At 45.9% G+C, this 20,303-nt stretch overlaps 1 protein-coding gene across 1 annotated transcript; it reads right to left on the bottom strand.

The window, feature by feature from the left end:
- Positions 1-2,026: 2,026 nt before the first annotated feature.
- Positions 2,027-20,076, bottom strand: CTSH (cathepsin H). The gene is made up of 12 exons (XM_082199448.1): positions 19,923-20,076; positions 18,551-18,582; positions 16,465-16,570; positions 16,297-16,367; positions 13,155-13,259; positions 12,291-12,377; positions 7,325-7,380; positions 6,621-6,702; positions 6,455-6,523; positions 5,522-5,628; positions 4,426-4,551; positions 2,027-2,298 (listed from the first exon to the last, which is right to left on the bottom strand). Exons 1-12 carry the CDS (start codon positions 19,999-20,001, stop codon positions 2,223-2,225), a joined length of 996 nt encoding a protein of 331 aa, XP_082055574.1. The 5' UTR covers positions 20,002-20,076; the 3' UTR covers positions 2,027-2,222.
- Between the last annotated feature and the right edge of the window lie 227 nt (positions 20,077-20,303).

Raw genomic sequence — 20,303 nt, forward strand, 5'->3', positions numbered from 1 at the left:
TGACGTCGCCTACAAGTCCAGCGCCCGCAGAAGGTCCGGTGGGAAAAGGACACCTCCGGGCCTTTGCGGGCCGGGGAAGGGTTTCCGCCGAAGAAGCAACCCCCCACCCGCCCCAACCTCATTTCCCCCGGCTAATTCATCTGATAGATGCAGATCCGGCGCCCCCAGAACAAACTCACGACCAGCCTTTTTTTGAGCCTTTATTTGTCAAAACTAGAAACATCATCCTTACAAAAATAATCAGGCTTTTAAATGCAAAGAAACTGTTAACATCCCGCCCCTCCCCCCGCAAACCAAGGGCAGATTACAAGATCCCTGATGCAGTGTTTTAGCAAAGAGGACAGAAAAGCATCCGGGAATTTGCACTTCATTAGGACTGTTAAAGGAACAAGGGGGCTCTGCCATCTTCATGGGTGTAGCCAAGATTTTTGTTGGGGGAGGCAAGACTTTGTTGGGGTGGGGGGAAACCGGATGTGATTGGTAAATTAGTTACGGTAAGTATTTCTATTGTTTTACTTGCCTAAGCCCATGATCTTCATCATCACCACCTACAGGAGCCCATGGTTTTATTGCTATGGGCTTAAACACAGGATGAATGTAAATAAGCTGTAAAAGGCAACTGATTATTTCAAATATGCCAACATCTTAAAGATTTCTTCAGCATTACAATATTAACACCATACAGGAGTTTCCCAATTCAAGCAGAACAGTTCAAATACTGTAATTTTAAAAACAATCTGTGCAAAGACATTACCACTTGTTATACAAAATTGGGTTATATGTACTGTACATAAATGTGCTCAGGAATAGGTGTACAGATAAAACATGAACCAGGCAAATCATCAGAGCAAGAGCAAGGTGATCTTCAGCCTCAGGTTGAACTGTGAGACCCCTCCAAACAGGTTGCAGGAAGTTCGAGATAAAATCACTCCTTCACAGCCCACAAATCTTTACACTTGCAAGCCCTCAATTAAACATGTCAAAAGAAAATACTGTACTTGAATGGGGCCAGTATGTGTCAGTAATCTCTTAACATCAAGGTTTTCATCTTTTCAGTAAGATGCTTGGCCTGGAAAAGCAATTAGCAGGTATTGTTCAAATCTCTGAGCAACAGGCTTGTAAAAATGTTGAATAAACACAAAACCCTGAACATGATCTGATTTACATGTACAACCCACTTCTGTGATGTTTGAATTACGGTTTTGATTGGTCTTGGCTAAGGGGCTGGACTATTTCTAAAGTATTTTAAAGTTGTTTCTCATTTTGTTCTAGAATTCTCACCTCCCTTGCATTGGGGGCATGGGTAGAAAGAGACTCTCACTTGCAAACAGAACAATAAAGAAAAATTCAGCCTTGTCTGTGTTTTGTTCTTTTTGTGATCAACAAGGCGATCCCTAACTCAAGGGGAGGGCTGTAAAAGTGCCCCCCTTGCTAATCTGTATAACAGATTGGTTTAAAAGCAAGGCAGCTCTTCCACAAAGGCTTCCTATTGTAGGATTCTGATAACAAAAGCTGTGCAAAATGCTGGGAACTGGGAGATATGAAGCAGCTTGAGCTGAATGAGAAAACCAAGCTTTTTGAATCCCACCATCCCTTACCACTGGTCCTATTAGCTAGGGATAATGGGAGTGGAGTTGGGGCACACAAAGACAAAGCAATGAGCCCAACAACAAGTTATCTAAGGGTGAAAAAGGTACACATGACCCCGTGTTATGGGACTTGTTTTCCCCACCTTGTTTCAGTTGGTCTGTGTTCAGACAGTAGTTAAAAAATTGTCCGATTGCCTTCAGAACATAAGTGCAATTGGCCCACCTAACTTATTGCTGGCTGTGATACATTAATTTTTACTGGATTTTGTTGCAAACTGTGATTTTACTCTTGATTTTAGTGCTGGATTTTTGTGATTGTGTGAGCTGCTCTGAGCACGTGCAAGGGGAGTGGTAGGGAATCAAGAAAATCTTAAGAAAAGGAGCATGATTTTGGATAAGGTGAGCAACTGTGCTAGAAAAACAAGATACACAGGGAACTAGGAAAGTGCAGCAACTTGGGTCAAAAACGTTTTCACAGTATCAGACACACATGTAGAGGAGGTGTGTGCTTGAAAATCCATTACAAGATAAATTGCCCCGCTTCTTGGCTGCGATGAAACTTCATTCCAGCTTCAATTTTCAGCATAGTGACCCATCACTACCAGTTCTCTGGCACCAAAATCCAGGCCAGCTTTAGACAAGAGGGACTGGGAAGGATGCACAGTCAGCAAGGCCACACATGTTCTTTCCACGTTCAATATAGAAGTATCTAAAAGAGAAAACAGGTTTTCATTCATAGGCGTTGCCTTATCAGAGAGGAAAGTACACAAAACCCTTAAGGGCAGGTAGGGCTGTGGCTCAGAGGTAGAGCTTCTGCTTGCATCAGGTCTCAGGTTCAATCCCCAATGGCATCTTCAGGTAAGGCTCCCTGTCTAAAACCCTGAAGAGGCACTGCCAATCAGTGCAGACAACACTGGGCTAGATGGACCAGTGTTCTGACTTGGGGCTCATCCAGACTTCTGCTTGACCTGCAGCTTTCCCCTGAGAAAACACAATCTTTACCTCTGAATCGGAGCAAACATCAATCGGGTTTTCTACGAATTAATGTCTGCTCCGATTTAGAGCTGGAGAGCTGGTTTTCCAGGGGGAAGCAGTGAAGCAAAAGCAAAACTGTTCAGACCCGTAATTTCTAGGCACAGGACAAGCAGAAGTGTGGACAAGCCCTTGGTCTAAGGCAGCTCCCTATGTTCCTAAGACTCTATTTGACAAGGTGTGTCTTGGAATGCTTGAGGCTTTCCTAGAAAATTGGTCTGCTGCCCCCTGACCATGAGAAGCAGTTTGAAGAATAGTGCTTCTCTTGATTAGATTAGTTCAATTTATTAAGTATCTCACTTCACACAAAGGAGTCTCAAGGCAATTTACAGACATAGCAGCAGAACACTATCCATTAAAAATCCATTAAATGAAACAAATATGCAACAGTGTTCTTCCACAAAAACCAGTCAGCAAAATAACCACCCCATTACCACAAGGCTGAGCACCAAAAATAGATGTCCAAAAGCCAGACCATTAGTGCTGTCCAAATACCTGACAAAATAAACCCATTTTTGCCTGGCGCTGGAAGGATAACAAAATTGGTGCCAGAGGTGCCTCAGGGGAAGGTATTCTGCAATTGATGGGCCCCTACACACAGAGAAAGGCCTCTGATGTTAATCTGAGCGTCTGGCTGGACAGGGAAATAGGTTCCTTAAGGTACTGGGACCATAAGCCCTGCAATGTTTTGTGGTTCAAAACCAGCACTTTGGAATTGGGCTCAGAAAGAAATGATCAGTCAGTGAACCCAGGCCAGAATTGCTCTATGTTCAAACCAGCCTAGTCCCAACTGGTAGTCTGGCCACTGCATTCTGTACTAGCATCAAACAGTCTCCAAAGGCAGCTCAACATATAACACATTGCAGTAATCTAGCCTAGAAGTTACGGGAGCTGATGCTGCCAGCCCCAAACCCTCTTTTGCCCCATATCCCAGCTGTCTAATGAGAATGAAAAATTTAATAATAATAATAATAATAATAATAATAATAATAATAATAATAATAATAATGCTGCTCCTGGACGACATAGACACATGTGCATAGGCAGGATTAAGATGTTACAACAAACTCCAAAGAATCTTTTGCATTATAAATCAGATTTTGGAGAAAGGGCAGGGTTTTCATGATGCCCAAGTAAATCTTGAATATTTATAGCCTGATAGAGTCTAAGGAGAGCTGGCAGGGAGGGTCCTTTGTGGGCTTTCTATGGATGGAATTGGCAACCTAATTCTTGATATTATTATCCTCAGCCCTGAAGCAAGCCACTAGATGGTGCCAGAGAATCAGCTAAGAATCCCAAAACAGCCATTGAGTCTAGCTATATATTTCTGACTATAACTCCCACCAGCCAGCTGGGGCTGATGGGAATTGTAACCCAAAACATCTGGACAGCACCAAGTTGGCAAAGGTTGGTTTATTAATAATAATAATTTTATTACCTGTCCTTCACCCTAAGGTACCAGGGCAGGTTAAAGCCTTGAAAACCATTTAAAACAACTCAGAAGCGTAAAATTAGGTGAGCCCTAAAAACATACAGCACAGGTACCAAAAGGCACAGGAAAGAGGTGTGTCTTTGGCATTCTCCAGAAGCTGTATAATGAAGGTGCCAGACAAACCACTGTGGGGAGGGCATTGCACAGCTTAGGGGCCACCACAGAGAAGGCAATCTCTTGGGCTGCTGCCGCCACCACTCTATGCCTCTGAAGGCAGAGGAGTTACCAAAAGGCCATCTTCTGCAGATCTTAGCATCTGAGAGAGTCTGTAGCAAAGGAGGTGGTTTCAGAGACTAAAGAGAAATACTTTACCCATCCATGCCCCACGAGGGGCCCCAGGAATTTTTGACAATCCAGTACAGAAGGCCATTCTCCTCTCCGTAGCCTACCGCCAGGACAGCATGATTGACTTTGTCTGGAGTTTTCTCACAGTGTTTGCTGTAGAAAGAAAATAATTTTAAAAAAAATATTTACTGTGTGTTGAATATGGAACCTACTGTCCAGGAAACCTACTCTTGCAGAATCCATGAGAGGAGGGGGCCACGCAGTTTCTGCTTAAAACCCTCCATGAAAGAGAGCCTTTGAAGACAGCCCCTTGCGCTGTCCAGCAGCTCAGACCAGACTGAGGCTTCCTAGTGTTCAATCTCAGTACTTGTTCTTGCAATTTGACCCTGTTGCTGTGGGTTGTACCTCTGGAACAAGAGAAAACTAATGTGGTCCATCACGTACATCAAGGATGGGGATCTTGTAGCCTGAGGGCAACTCCAATCACTTTTTACCAACAATATCTGCAGGGCCCAAGACCCCTACCTATGTGAGAGCCCTTCTATATATTAACAGCCCTTCAGATTATTAGACCCCATCATGCAAAAATACCCAACTCCTGCCACCTTTCCTCCAAGGATTTGGTCTCCAGGCCCTGACTTGCTCCCCTCTGGACACATCATCCAGGGTGCCAAGGTACTTCTCAAACTGGAATGCCCTAAAGTGTTATGCTAAATTACTGTTTTATTTACAGTAAATGCTAAGAGAGAAGACAAGGATATGAAGCAACATCTTTGCCTTATAAGGGTCCCAGACTGGGGTGGGTGGGAGGGAGAGGAAAGGCAGGTGGACCCTTGACTCTGATGGCTTCAGCAGTCTCCAGGTGAGGTCATCTGACCAAATCAGAACAGACTGAAGTAACCCAGGTAGGAGAGCAGATGAAAAGTCAAGCATCTTTTCCTGCTCTCCCTTCTTTGATCGACAAACATTGAGTCCTCGTGGTGTAACCACACAAATGCTAACATGCCCTGAAAGATGCAAGATGAGCAACAGGGCCATGACAATGACCCTTGGCATTATCTATAAACCAGTCCCATTACACACACACACACACACACCCTTGTTCACGGCTCAATATATTCACCTGGTGTAAACACCCTTCGTGTATAACATAAAGTCGTCTGTCACTTCAAAGGCAAAGCTCAATGGATTGTACCTCCCCACAGCTTCCACCATGCCTTGCTCATCATTCTGGAAGGAGAAAGTCATAGGAGCATAAGAAGAGCCTGCTGGATCAGGCCAGGGGCACATCTAGTCCAACATCCTGTTATCACATAAGCCAACCAGGCTCCTGTGGGAAACCCACAAGCAGGATTTGAGAACAAGAGCACCTTTCCCTCTAGTGCAGTGGTTCTCAACCTGTGGGTCCGCAGATGTTGTTGGACTACAACTCCCATCATCCCTGAGCTCTGGCCTTGCTAGCTAGGGGTGATGGGAGTTGTAGTCCAACAACATCTGCGGACCCACAGATTGAGAAAGGCTGCTCTAGCAGCTTCCAGCAACTAGTTATCAGAAGCAATGATGCCCCCAACAGTGGAGGCAGAGCATAGCCATTGATAGCCCTCTCCTCTGTGAATTTGTCTCATCCGGTTTTAAAGCCATCCAAGTTGGTGGGCATCACTGCCTCCTGTGGCAGAGAGTTCCAGAGTTTAACTATGTGCTGCGTGAATAAGTCCTTTCTCTTCTCTTCTCTTCTCTTCTCTTCTCTTCTCTTCTCTTCTCTGCCTCTGTCTTAATACGCAATGCTTGGCCCTGGCTCAGCAAAGGCTGAGGACGGACTCCCCAGGACACAAAGCAAACAATGGCGAGACTCAGGACCCATTTCTTAAAGGCCAGAGAAGATGTGCAAAGTGGGAAAGTAGTAGCTATCCGCCACCCACAGCCAGGTGTTTTCTGTTTACTGTTACCCTCTTTCTAAGAAGGGGCCAGACAAGTTCGAACATCCAGTAGAAGTTCAGTTACATTTTATTTTCACCTCTTGGGAAAAGCAAAATGCAGGGCAGGAGGAGTCACTCACCAGCGTAATGTTGACGACTTTTTTGACGAATGCAATGGCCTTCTGACCTTGGAATTTGCAGGTCCCGTTCTGTGCAGGAGACAAGGGAGGCCCATTAGAGATGGCTCATTGTGGAGGGCAGTGCCTGCCCTCTTCTACTCTGCAATCCTAATCCTAGCAACAATACCTGTGCGGTGTATGGGTAGTCATCCTCCCCCATCAGCCCTTTGTTGTACAGGATGTATTCAAACGCTTGGCTAGGGAGTCCCCTGGGGAGGCAGAAACACAACAGCACAAATCAGCCTGCTCGTTCTCTCGCTGTGGAGATTGAGGAAGGTTGCGGGAAAGGGGATGCAGGGGATGGAACACTGAGTTTGAAGGTATTACTATGATAAGGAAGGGCTGAGATTACTCGGAAGATTTGGGGGGGGGGTTGTTTCCCAGATGCTGCCACTTACGTATCTATTTCATAAAAATAATATGCAGCTAGATTGTGAAAATCCCCAAAGCAGTTTACAGAAAAGACAAAATCATAACACTATCATCTAGAAAAATTAACCATAATTTAACACTTTCAGGAAGTTAAAATACAAAGAGATTAAAAGTCGCATCAATGTTTTAAATGTCTAAATAGGCCGATCTAAAGAAAAATGTTTTCAGCTGGCACCGAAAAATGTCCAATGATATCAAGAGGCAGGGAGTTCCAAAGTGTAGGTGCTGGCACACTAAAAGAATGAATATTACAAATGCAGAACAAGTTACTTGGCACCAGTGTCAGTTCCGCCAACCAAAGCAGTTGAGTGGGTGTATATGAAGTAAAGTGATAACGCATATAAACTTGTACTAACTTGTTAAGCGCTTTATATACTAATAGTAACACCTTGAACTTACCCACTACATCCATGATTGTTGAAGGCCTGAGCACAGTCAACCAGTTGCTGTTCAGCCTGGGGGAGGGAGAAACTCCTGCATTCATTTATAATTTTATTTGTTACAGATAGGTAGCCGTGTTGGTCTGTCATAGTCAAAATAAAAAAATTCCTTCCAGTAGCACCTTAAAGACCAACTAAGTTAGTTCTTGGTATGAGCTTTCGTGTGCATGCACACTTCTTCAGATAGTTGGTCTTTAAGGTGCTACTGGAAGGAATTTTTTAAATTTTATTTGTGTACTGCCTTTTCACACAAAAAATTAATAAATATGCTCATAACAGCTTACAGCAAACAGGAATGCATTTCAAAATCAAAAAGTGCAAAAACAATGTTATAGTAACATAATAAAACAGCGCAGTAGCAAATATAAGAACATACAAAAAAAATTCAGTACTATAAATTCACAATGTGTGACTGGAAAGTTCGGTGAATGGTCACAGAAATTGGACAGTGAGAAATATTCAAACATACAATCGGCACTGGAAACCCACGAAATGCTCACAATTGTGTACGGAGATGAAGGTGTATGAGTGGTTTAAGCGTTTCTGTGAAGGGCGGCAAACCATTGAAGATGACCCTCAGTCTGGGACTTCCAGGGAGGCACCTCTGGCAATGGCTGGATTCCTCTGATCGGGAGGGATCAGCCCCGTGGAAATCTGGGTCTGGCCGCTACGGTGAAGGCGGAGACCCGTTAAAAATCACAGGCGGGAGAAGCCTGTGAGCGTGGGATTTGGCGGGCACCTTTTGCGCCTCCCCCACTCGCGGGGAAACCCAATTTCGGGGATCCGGAGCGACGTGGGGTGAGCGGCGTGGTGCTTCGAATCATCTGCTTCTTCCACAGAGCGAAGCCGCATAGCTGTTGTCGGAGAGCGCTGACTTTTTCCTGTGGACAATTTGACTCTAAAGTAGAGCTTAATTGGGAAAATTGGATTTTTAAAAAACGTTTAATTTGGCATCGAAACGGGGAAGGTTCAATACAGGAAGTCCGCCTTCCCCTTTTGTAAATAGACTGAAGCAATGGAGGCTGCAAGCTGAAGTCTTGGAAAACCTTTTGTAAAGACTAAATTTCCGTAAGTAAAGAATCTAATTCCCCCCCCCCTTGGAGGCAGGAGAAAAGGGGGGGGGGAGTTGTGGACTGAGTCTGCCTGCGGAAGAGACCAAGAGAGGCAAAATACCACCGCTCGGACCCTGGGAACGGGCTGCTAGTAGGTCCGACGTTTGGTGGGATGTTTATTGACAGCGTTTGGATCGTTCATTGACAACTAGCATAAGAGAAGATACATTGTTTCTACTGTCTCCAGCAGTGAAAGTTTTGGGTCGTTTCAATTGTGCCTATAAGAGGATATTATGTATCAATACAAATAGAAACTGTTTCCCTCTAGTGGAAGTTCTTGAAACTGGTGGCTACATAAGAGCTGGGCTGGGAAATTTCCAGCGGTAAGATAACACCCGTGAGACTGTGAGATTGACCTTGAATCTATTGAGTGTTATGGCAGATGGGAAAGACGGAATGTCGCCAGAAGAGGCCTTAGCGGTTGTATTAGTGAAAATAAATGACTCGCTGGAACAACTTCACAAGAAAATGGATGTGATAAATATGAAAGAGGATGCTGCAAATATTAAAACTGACTTAATGGTAGAAAGTTTAAATAACCTGGGACAAAAGGTGAATACTAATATAGAAACCACCCAGAAATTGATACAGGAATCTATCCTGATACGGCAAACTGCGGATGAAGTTAAGGAGAAAACCCTTGCTGCTGAAGTTAAAGTAATTCAACTGGAGAGAGTCCCATCCATTCAAGGACAACTTTATGAATTCAAGCTGACACTGGTTATGACTGAACTTAAAGAGAAACAGATGAAATTGAGGATCAGAGCCCTACCCGAGGAAAATGTGAATTTATTCAAGGGCAATTGTGAAGGACGTTGGCTTGAAAAGAAGGGGGATTTGGAAACAGGGTTAAATTGGAAGTGGTTATTGTTGGGCCGAGTTGCTGTGGTGGGGATGAGGGTTGCTGTGATGTTGGGGATGCTGTTTTTGTTTCAAACATTGCAAGCTTTGGATGGGAGGGATTGTTTCAGAAGGTGGCAGAGGGATGTTTCTAGATTTGTTTGGCAGGGCAGGAAGCCCCGAGTAAAACTTAAGATATTAACGGATGCTAAAGAAGGAGGTGGACTTGCCCTGCCAGACCCCTAAGTTTTGCTGTGAATCATCTGCTTTTTGCTGGCTGAGAGAATCGGCAGAATCCAAGACCAGGGAGAAGAGCTGGTGGAAGAAGACTGGAAGTTTAAAGACTATTTATAGAAATATTGCAAAATTAATGAATGTTAGAACACAGTTGGAATGAAGTTATATGGCTTTAGCAGAAATGTTATAAGGAATTAAGTATAAATAGATAAATAGAGTATTAAAGGGAACAAAATAAGGTTAGAATGTGTTAAGATAATTATAGGATAGAAAACAGGGGAGGATGGAAAGGAATTGCTGAAATAATTAATTGATGTGGAATACAAAAAGGGAGGTGTGAGGAAGTCGTGGAAATAAGCGAACGAAAGATATGACATTGAAATTGTTTAATACAGTGGTGCCTCGCAAGACGAAATTAATTCGTTCTGCAAGTTTTTTCTTCTTGCGAGTTTTTCGTCTTGCGATGCACAGTTTCCCATAGGAATGCATTGAAAATCAATTAATGCGTTCCTATGGAAACCGCCTTCAGACCAGGTCCGGGGACAGTCTGTCCCCCGACCTCTTCTGAAGGCTGGGGGGGGGACAAGGGCTTTTCTTCCCACCCCCAGCATTTTAAAAAACCCTGGGACAGCGGAGGACTTCTCCGCTGTCCGGGGCGATCTTAAAATGCTGGCGGGCGGCATTTTAAAATCGCCCGGGACAGCGGAGGACTTCTCCGCTGTCCGGGGCGATGTAAAAGCTCCCGGGAAGGCAGGCAGGGGGGAGCAAAGACTTTCGCCCCCCCGCCCGCCTTCAGAAGAGGTCCAGGACCTCTTCTGAAGGCCGGCGGGGGGCGAAAGTCTTTGCTCCCCCCGCCTGCCTTCAAAAGCCGTCTGTGATAGTGGGAAGTGCTTCCCTGCTATCCCGGACTGCTTTTAAAATGCTGGTGGTGGGGAGCAAAGCCCTTCGGCCCCCGCCGGCCTTCCTGGACCTCTTCTGAAGGCCGGAGGGGTGGAAAGGCTTTGCTCCCCACCACCAGCATTTAAAAGAGGTCCCCGGAGATTTCCCTATGGGCTTTCGTCTTGCGAAGCAAGCCCATAGGGAAATTCGTCTTGCGAAGCGCCTCCAAAACAGAAAACCCTTTCGTCTTGCGGGTTTTCTGTCTTGCGAGGCATTCGTCTTGCGGGGTACCACTGTATGTTTTAAATGGTCTTTGTTTTGTTTTATTTGTCTTATGTGCTAGTTTTGTAGTGTTTTTGTATTGTATTGTTTTTCGTTTGTTCCCCCCCTTTTTTTTGCTTTTTTGTTTGTAGTGTTTAAATTCAAATTTTTGGAAACTCAATAAATATTATTTAAAAAAAATAAATAATGAAGATGACCCTCAGTCTGGCAGACTGTCGACAAACCGAATGGTGGCAACGACAGAGTTTGTGAGTTATTGATATGGGATCGGCATTTCTCCGTCCAAATGATGGCATGTTCTGCATGAAATCATTACTGAGTTGTCCCACCCTCCATATTCTCCCAATCTGGCCCCACCAGATTTCTTTCTTTTTCCAAAACTGAAATCTGAACTGAAAGGGACAGATTTCCCAACATTTCACATGTCCAAGCTGCTGTAACGAGGGAACTGAAAGCAGTACAAAAAGAGGACTTCTCCAGAAGTTTCCAACAGTTCTACGAACATAGTCAATGGTGCATTGTATCAGAGGGGGGCTACTTTGAAGGCCTGTAAGGTTGTAGGTTTGAATATTTTTTGCTGTTCGATTTCTGTGACTATTCACTGAACTTTCCGGTCATACCTTATAGAAAGATTACATTAACTACAGCCAAAGAAGGGTTTCTTCAATCCCTGGTTTCCAGATAAATTAAAGGTAATGGTAAAGGGACCCTTGACCATTTGGTCCAGTCGTGGCCGACTCTGGAGTTGCGGCGCTCATCTCGCTTTATTGGCCAAGGGAGCCGGCGTACAGCTTCCAGGTCATGTGGCCAGCATGACTAAGCCGCTTCTGGCGAACCAGAGCAGTGCACGGAAATGCCGTTTACCATTCTGCCTGAGCGGTACCTATTTAACTACTTGCACTTTGATCTGCTTTCGAACTGCTAGGTGGGCAGGAGCAGGGACTGAGCAACAGGAGCTCACCTCGTCACGGGGATTCGAACCGCCGACCTTCTGATCGGCAAGTCCTAGGCTCTGTGGTTTAACCCACAGCGCCACCCGCATCCCTGGGTAAATTGGCCTGCACCAAAAGTAGGAAGTGGAAGCCTGTCCCTTCCAAAACCTGCATTCAGTTAATCCAGGCATAGGCAAGCTCGGCCCTCCAGATGTTTTTCTTGCTCAGGGAGATTTGTCTACAGCCAGAGGCAGGCTCCCAAAAGGGAACAGGCATTACATGTTAGAGGATTAACTGTTAATTAACTTGTAACGCCTGTTCCCTTTCGGGAGCCTGCCTCTGGCTGTGGACAAATCTCCTTGAGCAAGACCTTCAGCTGTTTGGCTGTGTGTTCCTGCACGTACATGAGCTTTGCTGCTTTCAGCTGCTTTAAATGCACGTTGAGCTTCTGACATTCCCTTTTTGCTGCCGTGGATGTCCAGTCCTTTTGTCTCCACTTGGTTCTGAAGAGGCAAGCCACTTTTTCTTAACCCGGATGTGGCCTAGACTTTCATGAGGTTAACACAGGCCACACAGACATGGAAGAGAGGGAACCAGATAGGCCAGAGTTCAACAAGGCCAGAGTTCAACAGGGGAGCCTTACCAGGTCCAGTAGCTTTCCTGTTGCGATGGCAATAGCAGACTCCAAGCACCCAGTGGTTGAGAAAGTCCAGCAACTGCCACAGGGACCCTTGAGGAGGAGGGAGAAGTCAGATGGATGGAAGAAACGAAGGAAGAAGACTGGTTGACTGAGTTTACTTATATGGCGCTTTTCCACAATAAGTTGTACCCAAAGCAGCTTACAGCAAACATTCAGAACATCAAAATACAGCTCGTTGGACAGATAAATATACAACACACAGAGCATGTCAGTAAATTCAAAAATGGCAAAAAGGAAGGGGAAGGCATGAGAAAAAGCAACAACTCTCTTCCCACAGGTAAAGGAAGGCACAGTGGCCTGGTTCACACCTAATTCTAACCCATGGTTTGTTCAACAAACCAAAAGCTGTGCCACAGATAGTTAAACCAACCACGGTTTGTTCCTCACAGCTTGTTTTCCAGCAACTTGTGCCTTTGTAGTTTGGTGAGCATCTGGGGTAGGGGAGCCAAACAAACCATAGTTAAGGAAAGGGACTACGTTCGCATGTAACACCAAGCCCAAGTTTAAGCCCAAGGGCTTAAGTTGACATCAAACCATGGCTTCAGGTCGTGGTTTGTTGGCAGTAGAGAAACTATAGTTTGTGCATAACACTGAGCCGTGGGTTAACAAACTGTGTTTTAATGTTATGTGCAAACCAAGTTTATATCTGTAGCACTATCCCTATCAGCAAAATCCTTAGGAAAACATAAGCCCACAACTGGAATTACATTTTAAACCCTTTTGAGCCTCCAGTGGAAACATATTTTCAATTGCTCTGTGGGACCAACAGTTGGGGAGGGGGAGTGGTCTTCAGGATCAGTTCCTTACCTGATTTTTCACAGGTGTCACAAAATTTCCTTTCTTCCTCCAGTCTATGGTTTTTGGACAGGCCCCACCACGGCTGATGAAGTTGCCATTGGTGGCTGAGCAGTTCTGGAAACAAGAAGAGAGCCCCTCACTCACCTGGCAGCTGACGTTCGCCAGACACAGAAGCCCCTGAGCCACAAGTGGTGAGCGTTGCCAGGTTGGTTGGCCACAATCCGCTGCGTCACATCAAATAAGAATGGGGGCTTGGAGGCCGGTGGAGTCTCTGGCTCAATTGCTACCTCTGCAAGCCACCATCTCCCACCTGCAGCCTCACATCAGCTGCAGGAGCAAAATAGTATCAGCCACCACCACGACAGGTTTACCATATGACGCTTGGCAACCCTTCTCCATATATTTTCCCTAATTTTTATTACAGTAGTCTCTTATTATTCTTTTTAATATCTTCCATATAAGGGACTACACTCATTATATGTAAAATAATCCTGCTGGGAATTGCAATAATGACTTGAGAGTAAAATTCACAAGTAAGTTGGCTAGCCTGTTTTAAGAAAATATTTTTTCCGATTCCATGGTTTACAAAAATATTTTTCACTTTCAATGCATTACAGAGCGATGAAATAAAACTGCTCAAGTCCCTATTTTCGAAAAAACAAAACACAACCCAAGCATTTTATTGCTTACAGGAAAGTATTTTTAAAGCCTCTATTTAAAACACGCTCTCTTCCTCCTCCAGACTTTGTGTGTTTCCAGGATGTCTTATTTTTAGACGGTTAGAGCTCTATTTTCAGAACCTGAATGCAATTTGGGTAATAACGTGTTCACAAAATGCAGTACTCCATATTTAAACTGGGTGCTCGGCTACTCCCCATACAGCACCTGCCTGGTCCATGGGATCCCCTGGCACGTGAATGTGGCATGTGGAGGTGAAGGAACCTCCTGAAATGCCCCCTGGGTGCTGGGTCCTTGCTAATCCAGCATCACCTTTAATTTCAGGCTTGAGATAGTATAAGTGAATCACTATGACCACCTGAAAAGGGGCCATATAAATACTAAGTCCAATGCATATCCTTTGGAAAGAGAGGTGTCTTTTAGCACATACACTTTGGAACTCCCTGCCAATTGACAGGGAGGAGCCTTTGTTGTAATTTTTTTATTTAGGAAAGCCTATCCAGGTATGTTGAATGTTGATCTGTGTTGTAATCTGTGTTTAGTTTATCACTGATAATTTTAATTTACTGAATGCTTTAAATAGGCATTTTAACTGTCTGTATATGAATTTTATGAAATTAAAAAATTAAATACAGCACACACAATTGTTCCAGCTGTGACAGATAAATTTTAAGCTCTGTTCTATCTTCCAGAGCTTCGCACCAAACTGATGTGCTCCCTTCCTTTTTCTTTAGGACGATGTGTTTCTCCCTCTCTTCTGATAATTTATTCTTTCTATACGGTTGTGAAAGTGGAAGAGCACAGTCTTCTTCTTTGGCGATCACTTGTAGCCGAGTAAGATTGTCTTCCACGAACACGGTCTTAACAGTGAGTCCATAAGTGACCGTGGAGGCCAGTTCTGGATCCACACGTCCTTCCACAGTAGGGACATAGGTTTCCGGGCGGGAGTTGATCACAGTGTGGATTGCCAAGCGTGCCTTCCTCTTAGTGTGCTTCTCCCTTGCGTCCTGAGTTTGAGCATCTTCAAAGCCCATGACGCCTTTGGTAAAGGCTGTTCTCCAATTGGAGTGGTCACAGGCCAGCGTTTCCCAGTTGTCGGTGTGTGTTTATACATTTTTAAAGATTTGCCTTGAGAGAGTCTTTAAACCTCTTTTGTTGAACACCAGCATTATGCATTCCATTTTTAAGTTCGGAATAGAGTAGTTGCTTTGGAAGACAATAATCAGGCATCCACACAACATGACCAGTCCAACGAAGTTGATGTTGAAGAATCCCTGCTTTGACGCTGGTGCAAAAGGCACAAGTTAGGACCTATTAAGCCCTATTTGGCTTGGGCCCAAGCTGTCTGAAGGATCATCTTCTCCCATACGAACCTGCCTGGGCTCTGAGATCTTTGGAAGAGGCCTTAGTCCTTAGTCCTGCCACCCTCAGAGGCATGCTTGGTGGTGACATGGGAAAGGGCTCTGGCAGTGACTGCTCCCAGACTTTTGAACTCCTTTCTTAGGGAAATTAGACTGGCTTCCTCCTTGTTGCCATTCTGCCAGCAGGGGAAGACTGTTTTATTTTGACAGGCTTTGGTAAAGGACTGCTTTTAAAAGGAAAGGGTTTCAATACACTCGTACCTTGAAAGTCGAACAGAATCTGTTCTGGAAGTCCATTCGACTTCCAAAATGTTTGGAAACCAAAGCACAGCTTCTGATTGGCTGCAGGAAGCTCCTGCAGCCAACCGGAAGCAGCAGAAGCCCCAGCGGACGTTCAGCTTCCAAAAATAGTTCGCAAACTGGAACAGTCACTTCCAGGTTTGCAGCATTTGGGAGCCAAAACGTTCGACTTGCAAGGTGTTCGGGATCCAAGTACAACTGTATTGCTGTGCTGTTTATACTATTTGCATTTTTGTATATTTGTTTTTTATACATTTTTAATTCTTTTGGAGTTGAATTGCTTTTTAACCATTATCTGTTATATGTTTTTAGCTTTTGGCGTTTTATCTGTGTTGCTTTAATTTGGGTATGCCACCTGGAGTCCCATTCTGGGGCAAAGGCAGGATATAAATAAATAAACATAATAATGATAACTACGACAATAAATTTATGTTGGTATGCTGCAGTGCATTGCTTGCTGTGAAACTGAATCCCCACCCCCACCCCTCCCGCCACCTGCTGCAATAAACAGATGCACTGGCATTCAATCCAGGGCTTTGTGTGTGGGTCTGGCTTCTTGGATTTTAAACTTTCTTAGATGCATTCTCTGGGGCAAAGGCACACAGTCAACCCATGTAAGGATTCCTCTCTTGTACAAGCATGCTTAAGGATTACGTGTGAAGGACGCGCACCTGTGACTTCCGAAAGACATGTGCAATAGAGAACATGGCAAGGACGCAAGCCCAGGGTTGCATGGTGAGCCCCCAAAGGTTCCTTGTATGGTGGGGGTGGTGGGGTGGGGAAGGAAAGGGCAGGAAGGCGCAAGCCTTTACCTGGGGTTCGCGCCAGAGATACTTTTTCCTGAATTCAGCAAATGTCATGTCGGCAAACTGGTTCAGACCCACTGAGGAAAGAAGGAGAGAGAGAGAGGGAGTTGTGAAGCCAGATCTGCCGTCAACCTTGCTCTCTTTTAAAAGGTATCTCAAGAGCAGGATCCGTACTTTGGAAGGTATGATTCCCAGCATTGTGCTTCTCAATCTTCTGCTTGTTACTAAGGAAGATCTGAAAGCGCCGCTGATACTCCTCCAGGCCGTACTGCTTGTTGTTCTGTGGGAGAGAGGAAGGATACAGCAGCTGCAGGACACAGAAGTGAAAGTGCAACCCTGGGCAGATTTAGAACAGAGAAGTCCCTCCCCTCCCTTGCTCACAAACCGCACCTTCTTTGGAAATCCCCCACCCCACTTCAATCTGAAGTAGCCATTTCAGTCATGGAACTGAGACATGGGAACTGGTGGGTGGTAAGAGACCAAGGCATAAGCTGCCTACTGTGATGCTGGTGGTGAACCTGTGGCTCTTCAGGCATCATTTATTCCATTTAGTACCACTACTACTGACGAGGGTGGCGCTGTGGGTTAAACTACAGTGCCTAGGACTTGCCGTCAGAAGGTCGGTGGTTCAAATCCCCGCGACGAGGTGAGCTCTCGTTGCTCAGTCCCAGCTCCCGCCGACCTAGTAGTTTGAAAGCACGTCAAAGTGCAAGTAGATAAATAGGTACCGCTCCGGCGGGAAGGTGCGCTGCTTTGGTTCACCAAAAGCGGCTTAGTCATGCTGGCCACATGACCCGGAAGCTGAACGCCGGCTCTCTCGGCCAATAAAGCGAGATGTGCGCCGCAACCCCAGAGTTGGCCACGACTGGACTTAACGGTCAGGGGTCCCTTTACATAGTAGTAGTGGTAAGGTAAACCTTACCACTACTACTATGTATGGAAGTGAGAGCTGGACCATAAAGAAGGCTGATCGCTGAAGAATTATGCTTTTGAGTTATGGTGCTGGAGGAGACTCTTGAGAGTCCCATGGACTGCAAGAAGATCAAATCTCTCCATTCTTAAGGAAATCAGCCCTGAGTGCTCACTGGAAGGACAGATCCTGAACTGAGGCTCCAATACTTTTGCCACCTCATGAGAAGAGAAGACTCCCTGGAAAAGACCCTGATGTTGGGAAAGATGGAGGGCACAAGGAGCAAGGACAGAGGACGAGATGGATGGACAGTGTTCTCGAAGCTACCAGCATGAGTTTGACCGAGCTGTGGGAGGGAAGATAGGAGTGCCTGGCATACTCTGGTCCATGGGGTCACAAAGAGTCGGACACGACTAAACAACAACAACCACTACTACTACTATTATTAAATTCCTATACTGTCTTTCATCCAAAGATCATAGGGCAGATTGCAATTACAAACAAAACCAATAACCCCGCCCCAACCCAGTTTAAAAGGCCACTGAGTGCCTGAGCTGGTCCTGTAACAAACAATTCTTTAGCATGGGGTCCTCTTGGCCACATGCTCAAAAAAATCTAAAATTTCAGTTTTTATTGCATGGCTATATGTATGACTCTATATATATTTTTATGAACAACAGTATATCCTAAGTATTTATTATTATTAATAATAATAATAAAGAGAGATGCTCAGAAACCAGTTTGTCATCATTTCAGACCTAGCAACTGGCTTACTGGGGCTGCATGGCTTTGCACCTTTGTTTCCAGGCAGGCAGGCAGGCACCTGTGTGGAAAAAAACACACACAGCTCAGACCACCCTCCCTGGGGGATAGAATAGGAAGGGTGAGGTACTTCCTGGATGGAAGGAAATGAGCTGCCTTTTACTGCTTGGTGAAAGGTGACAAAAGGAGGTGGCTGTCTGGAAGACAGTTATGCAAAATGCTGACTCTTGTGGAAATATTTCCCATTAGTTCCAATTTAATTCAAAGTGACTCTCCGAATCCAGCACTTCTTGAGAAAGACCTAAAAAATCCCTCTGAAGGGTCACACTAGAGAACAGCCAGGGCAACACAGAAGGAAGAAGGAGGGAGGGAGAGAAGGAAGGAAGGAAGGAAGGAAGGAAGGAAGGAAGGAAGGAGGGAGGGGAAGGCGGCACTTGCTCTCTTCCCTCCCACTCTCCCTTGAAAGTCCGCAGGAAAGTCCCTTCCAGTGGAACCAGGCCAAGGGAAAGTGAAACAGGCCTTGAGCATAGGGGGGTTATACCTAACTTTGGGGGAGTGGCAGCCTATGAATGGGCAGGAGGGCCTTACCTGAGACATCCATGTCTTGAAGAGAAATTCCTCTGTTGAGGGAAGAAGAAAAAGACAAAATGAGAGACTTTTTAAAAAAGAAAGGGCAGATCTGCACCATACATTTAATGCACATCCAACTCCCCATTAAGCCACCTAACATCTCCCAAAGAATCATGGGAATGGTAGTTTCCCCTTCACAGAGCTATAGGCTGCAACAGCCTTCACAAATGACAGTTCCCTGAAGTCTTTTGGCGGAAGTCATCTGCTTTCAGTGTGAGCTGGATGTGTATTAAGTGCTACCCTAAGCTACTAATTAGCAAGATTCTGTTTCACATCTTATTATTAGCATTTACAGGGCGAGTCCTTTAAAAGAGGCCCCATGGATACAGAGTACAGTGGTACCTCGGGTTACAGACGCTTCAGGTTACAGACGCTGCTAACCCAGAAAGAGTACCTTGGGTTAAGAACTTTGCTTCAGGATGAGAACAGAAATCGTGGGTCGGCGGTGCAGCAGCAGCGGGAGGCCCCATTACCTAAAGTAGTGCCTCAGATTACGAACAGTTTCAGGTTAAGAACGGACCTCCAGAATGAATTAAGTTCTTAACCAGAGGTACCACTGTACCGTACACATGTTCCATGGGGCCTCTTTTAAAAGACTCACCCTGTATATCCTGCCTCTCCTGCAAGGAACTCAAGATAGCAGGCATAACTAATTTATCCTCACAACAACCCTATGAGGTCGGTCAGTCGCAAGGTCACCTAGTGAGCTTCATGGCTGTGCGGGGATTTGAACCCTGCTCACACAGGTTCCTAGTCCGACACTCTAACCACTACACCGCACATTATGCACAGAAGCAAGCTGCGCCTCCGCACACCCCTCGCCCAGGACGATGGTGACCACCCACCCAAGTTCCTGCCATCCCAGCCAGTGAAGGGAGGCAGAGGAGATAATATTATAATACTGAATAATCCTTATTTATTAAATTTGTATACCGCCCTTCATCCGGAGATCTCAGGGCGGATCACAGCATAAAATACAAGATAAAAACACAAAACTCTGAGCGTGGGGAGGCAGGCACACTTTGACTGCTCTCCCCCTAGCCGCCTCCATTTTTCTGCGGGCGCCTGAGGACACGCGCGCTCCTGGCCAAACCCTCCGAGGGCGAAGTAGTGAAAGCGAAAGATAATGTGGAGTGGGGAGAAACGGGGCCAGGCGCGGAGGCTCCTACGCCCCCGTTTTTCTTTCTCTCCCCCCCCCATAGCGCCAGCCGCCCCCTTCGGAGCCCCCCACAAATCGTCATCGGCTCCTCCTCCCCCTCTTCCTCCTCTCGGGGGAGGCGTCCTGGCTCCCTCTCTCGTGCCCCCCACCCCCGGTCGCGCTCCGCCGTACCTTCCTGGTGGCTGAGCAGGCAGGAGCCGAGCGCGGAGAAAACCGCAAGCAGGAACAGCGGCAGCAGCTGCGCCCGCATCTCGCCCGCGGTGGAGACGGCCGGAGTCGGACTGCGAGCCTCGGGACGCCGGCGGGGAGGAGGAGGAGCAGCAGCAGCGGTGGCCGCCTCTGGGGAGGGCAGAGAGGGAGGAAAGGCCGGCCCCTTCCAGCCCGTGGCCGGGGAAGGCGAGAGGCGCACTCTGCCCGCGCTCAGAAGCCACGCCGCCGCTCTCCCAACGAAGAGCAGGTGCTTCCAAGGAGGCTGTCAAGAAGGAGTTTCTTTCTTTCTTTCTTTCTTTCTTTCTTTCTTTCTTTCTTTCTTTCTTTCTTTCTTTCTTTCCA

Source organism: Podarcis vaucheri (assembly GCF_965113315.1).
Source record: "Podarcis vaucheri genome assembly, chromosome: 14".
NCBI classification, from domain to species: domain Eukaryota; kingdom Metazoa; phylum Chordata; class Lepidosauria; order Squamata; family Lacertidae; genus Podarcis; species Podarcis vaucheri.

What these genes read in the sequence shown, in the direction of transcription:
- CTSH (XM_082199448.1), bottom strand. Translation starts at nt 20,001, where the DNA reads ATGCGGGCGCAGCTGCTGCCGCTGTTCCTGCTTGCGGTTTTCTCCGCG. An exon ending in TCAAGACATGGATGTCTCAG is followed by an intron (nt 16,571 to 18,550) that starts GTAAGGCCCTCC and finishes TCTCTCCCACAG; the next exon opens with AACAACAAGCAGTACGGCCT. An exon ending in ACTACCCATACACCGCACAG is followed by an intron (nt 6,524 to 6,620) that starts GTATTGTTGCTA and finishes TCTCCTGCACAG; the next exon opens with AACGGGACCTGCAAATTCCA.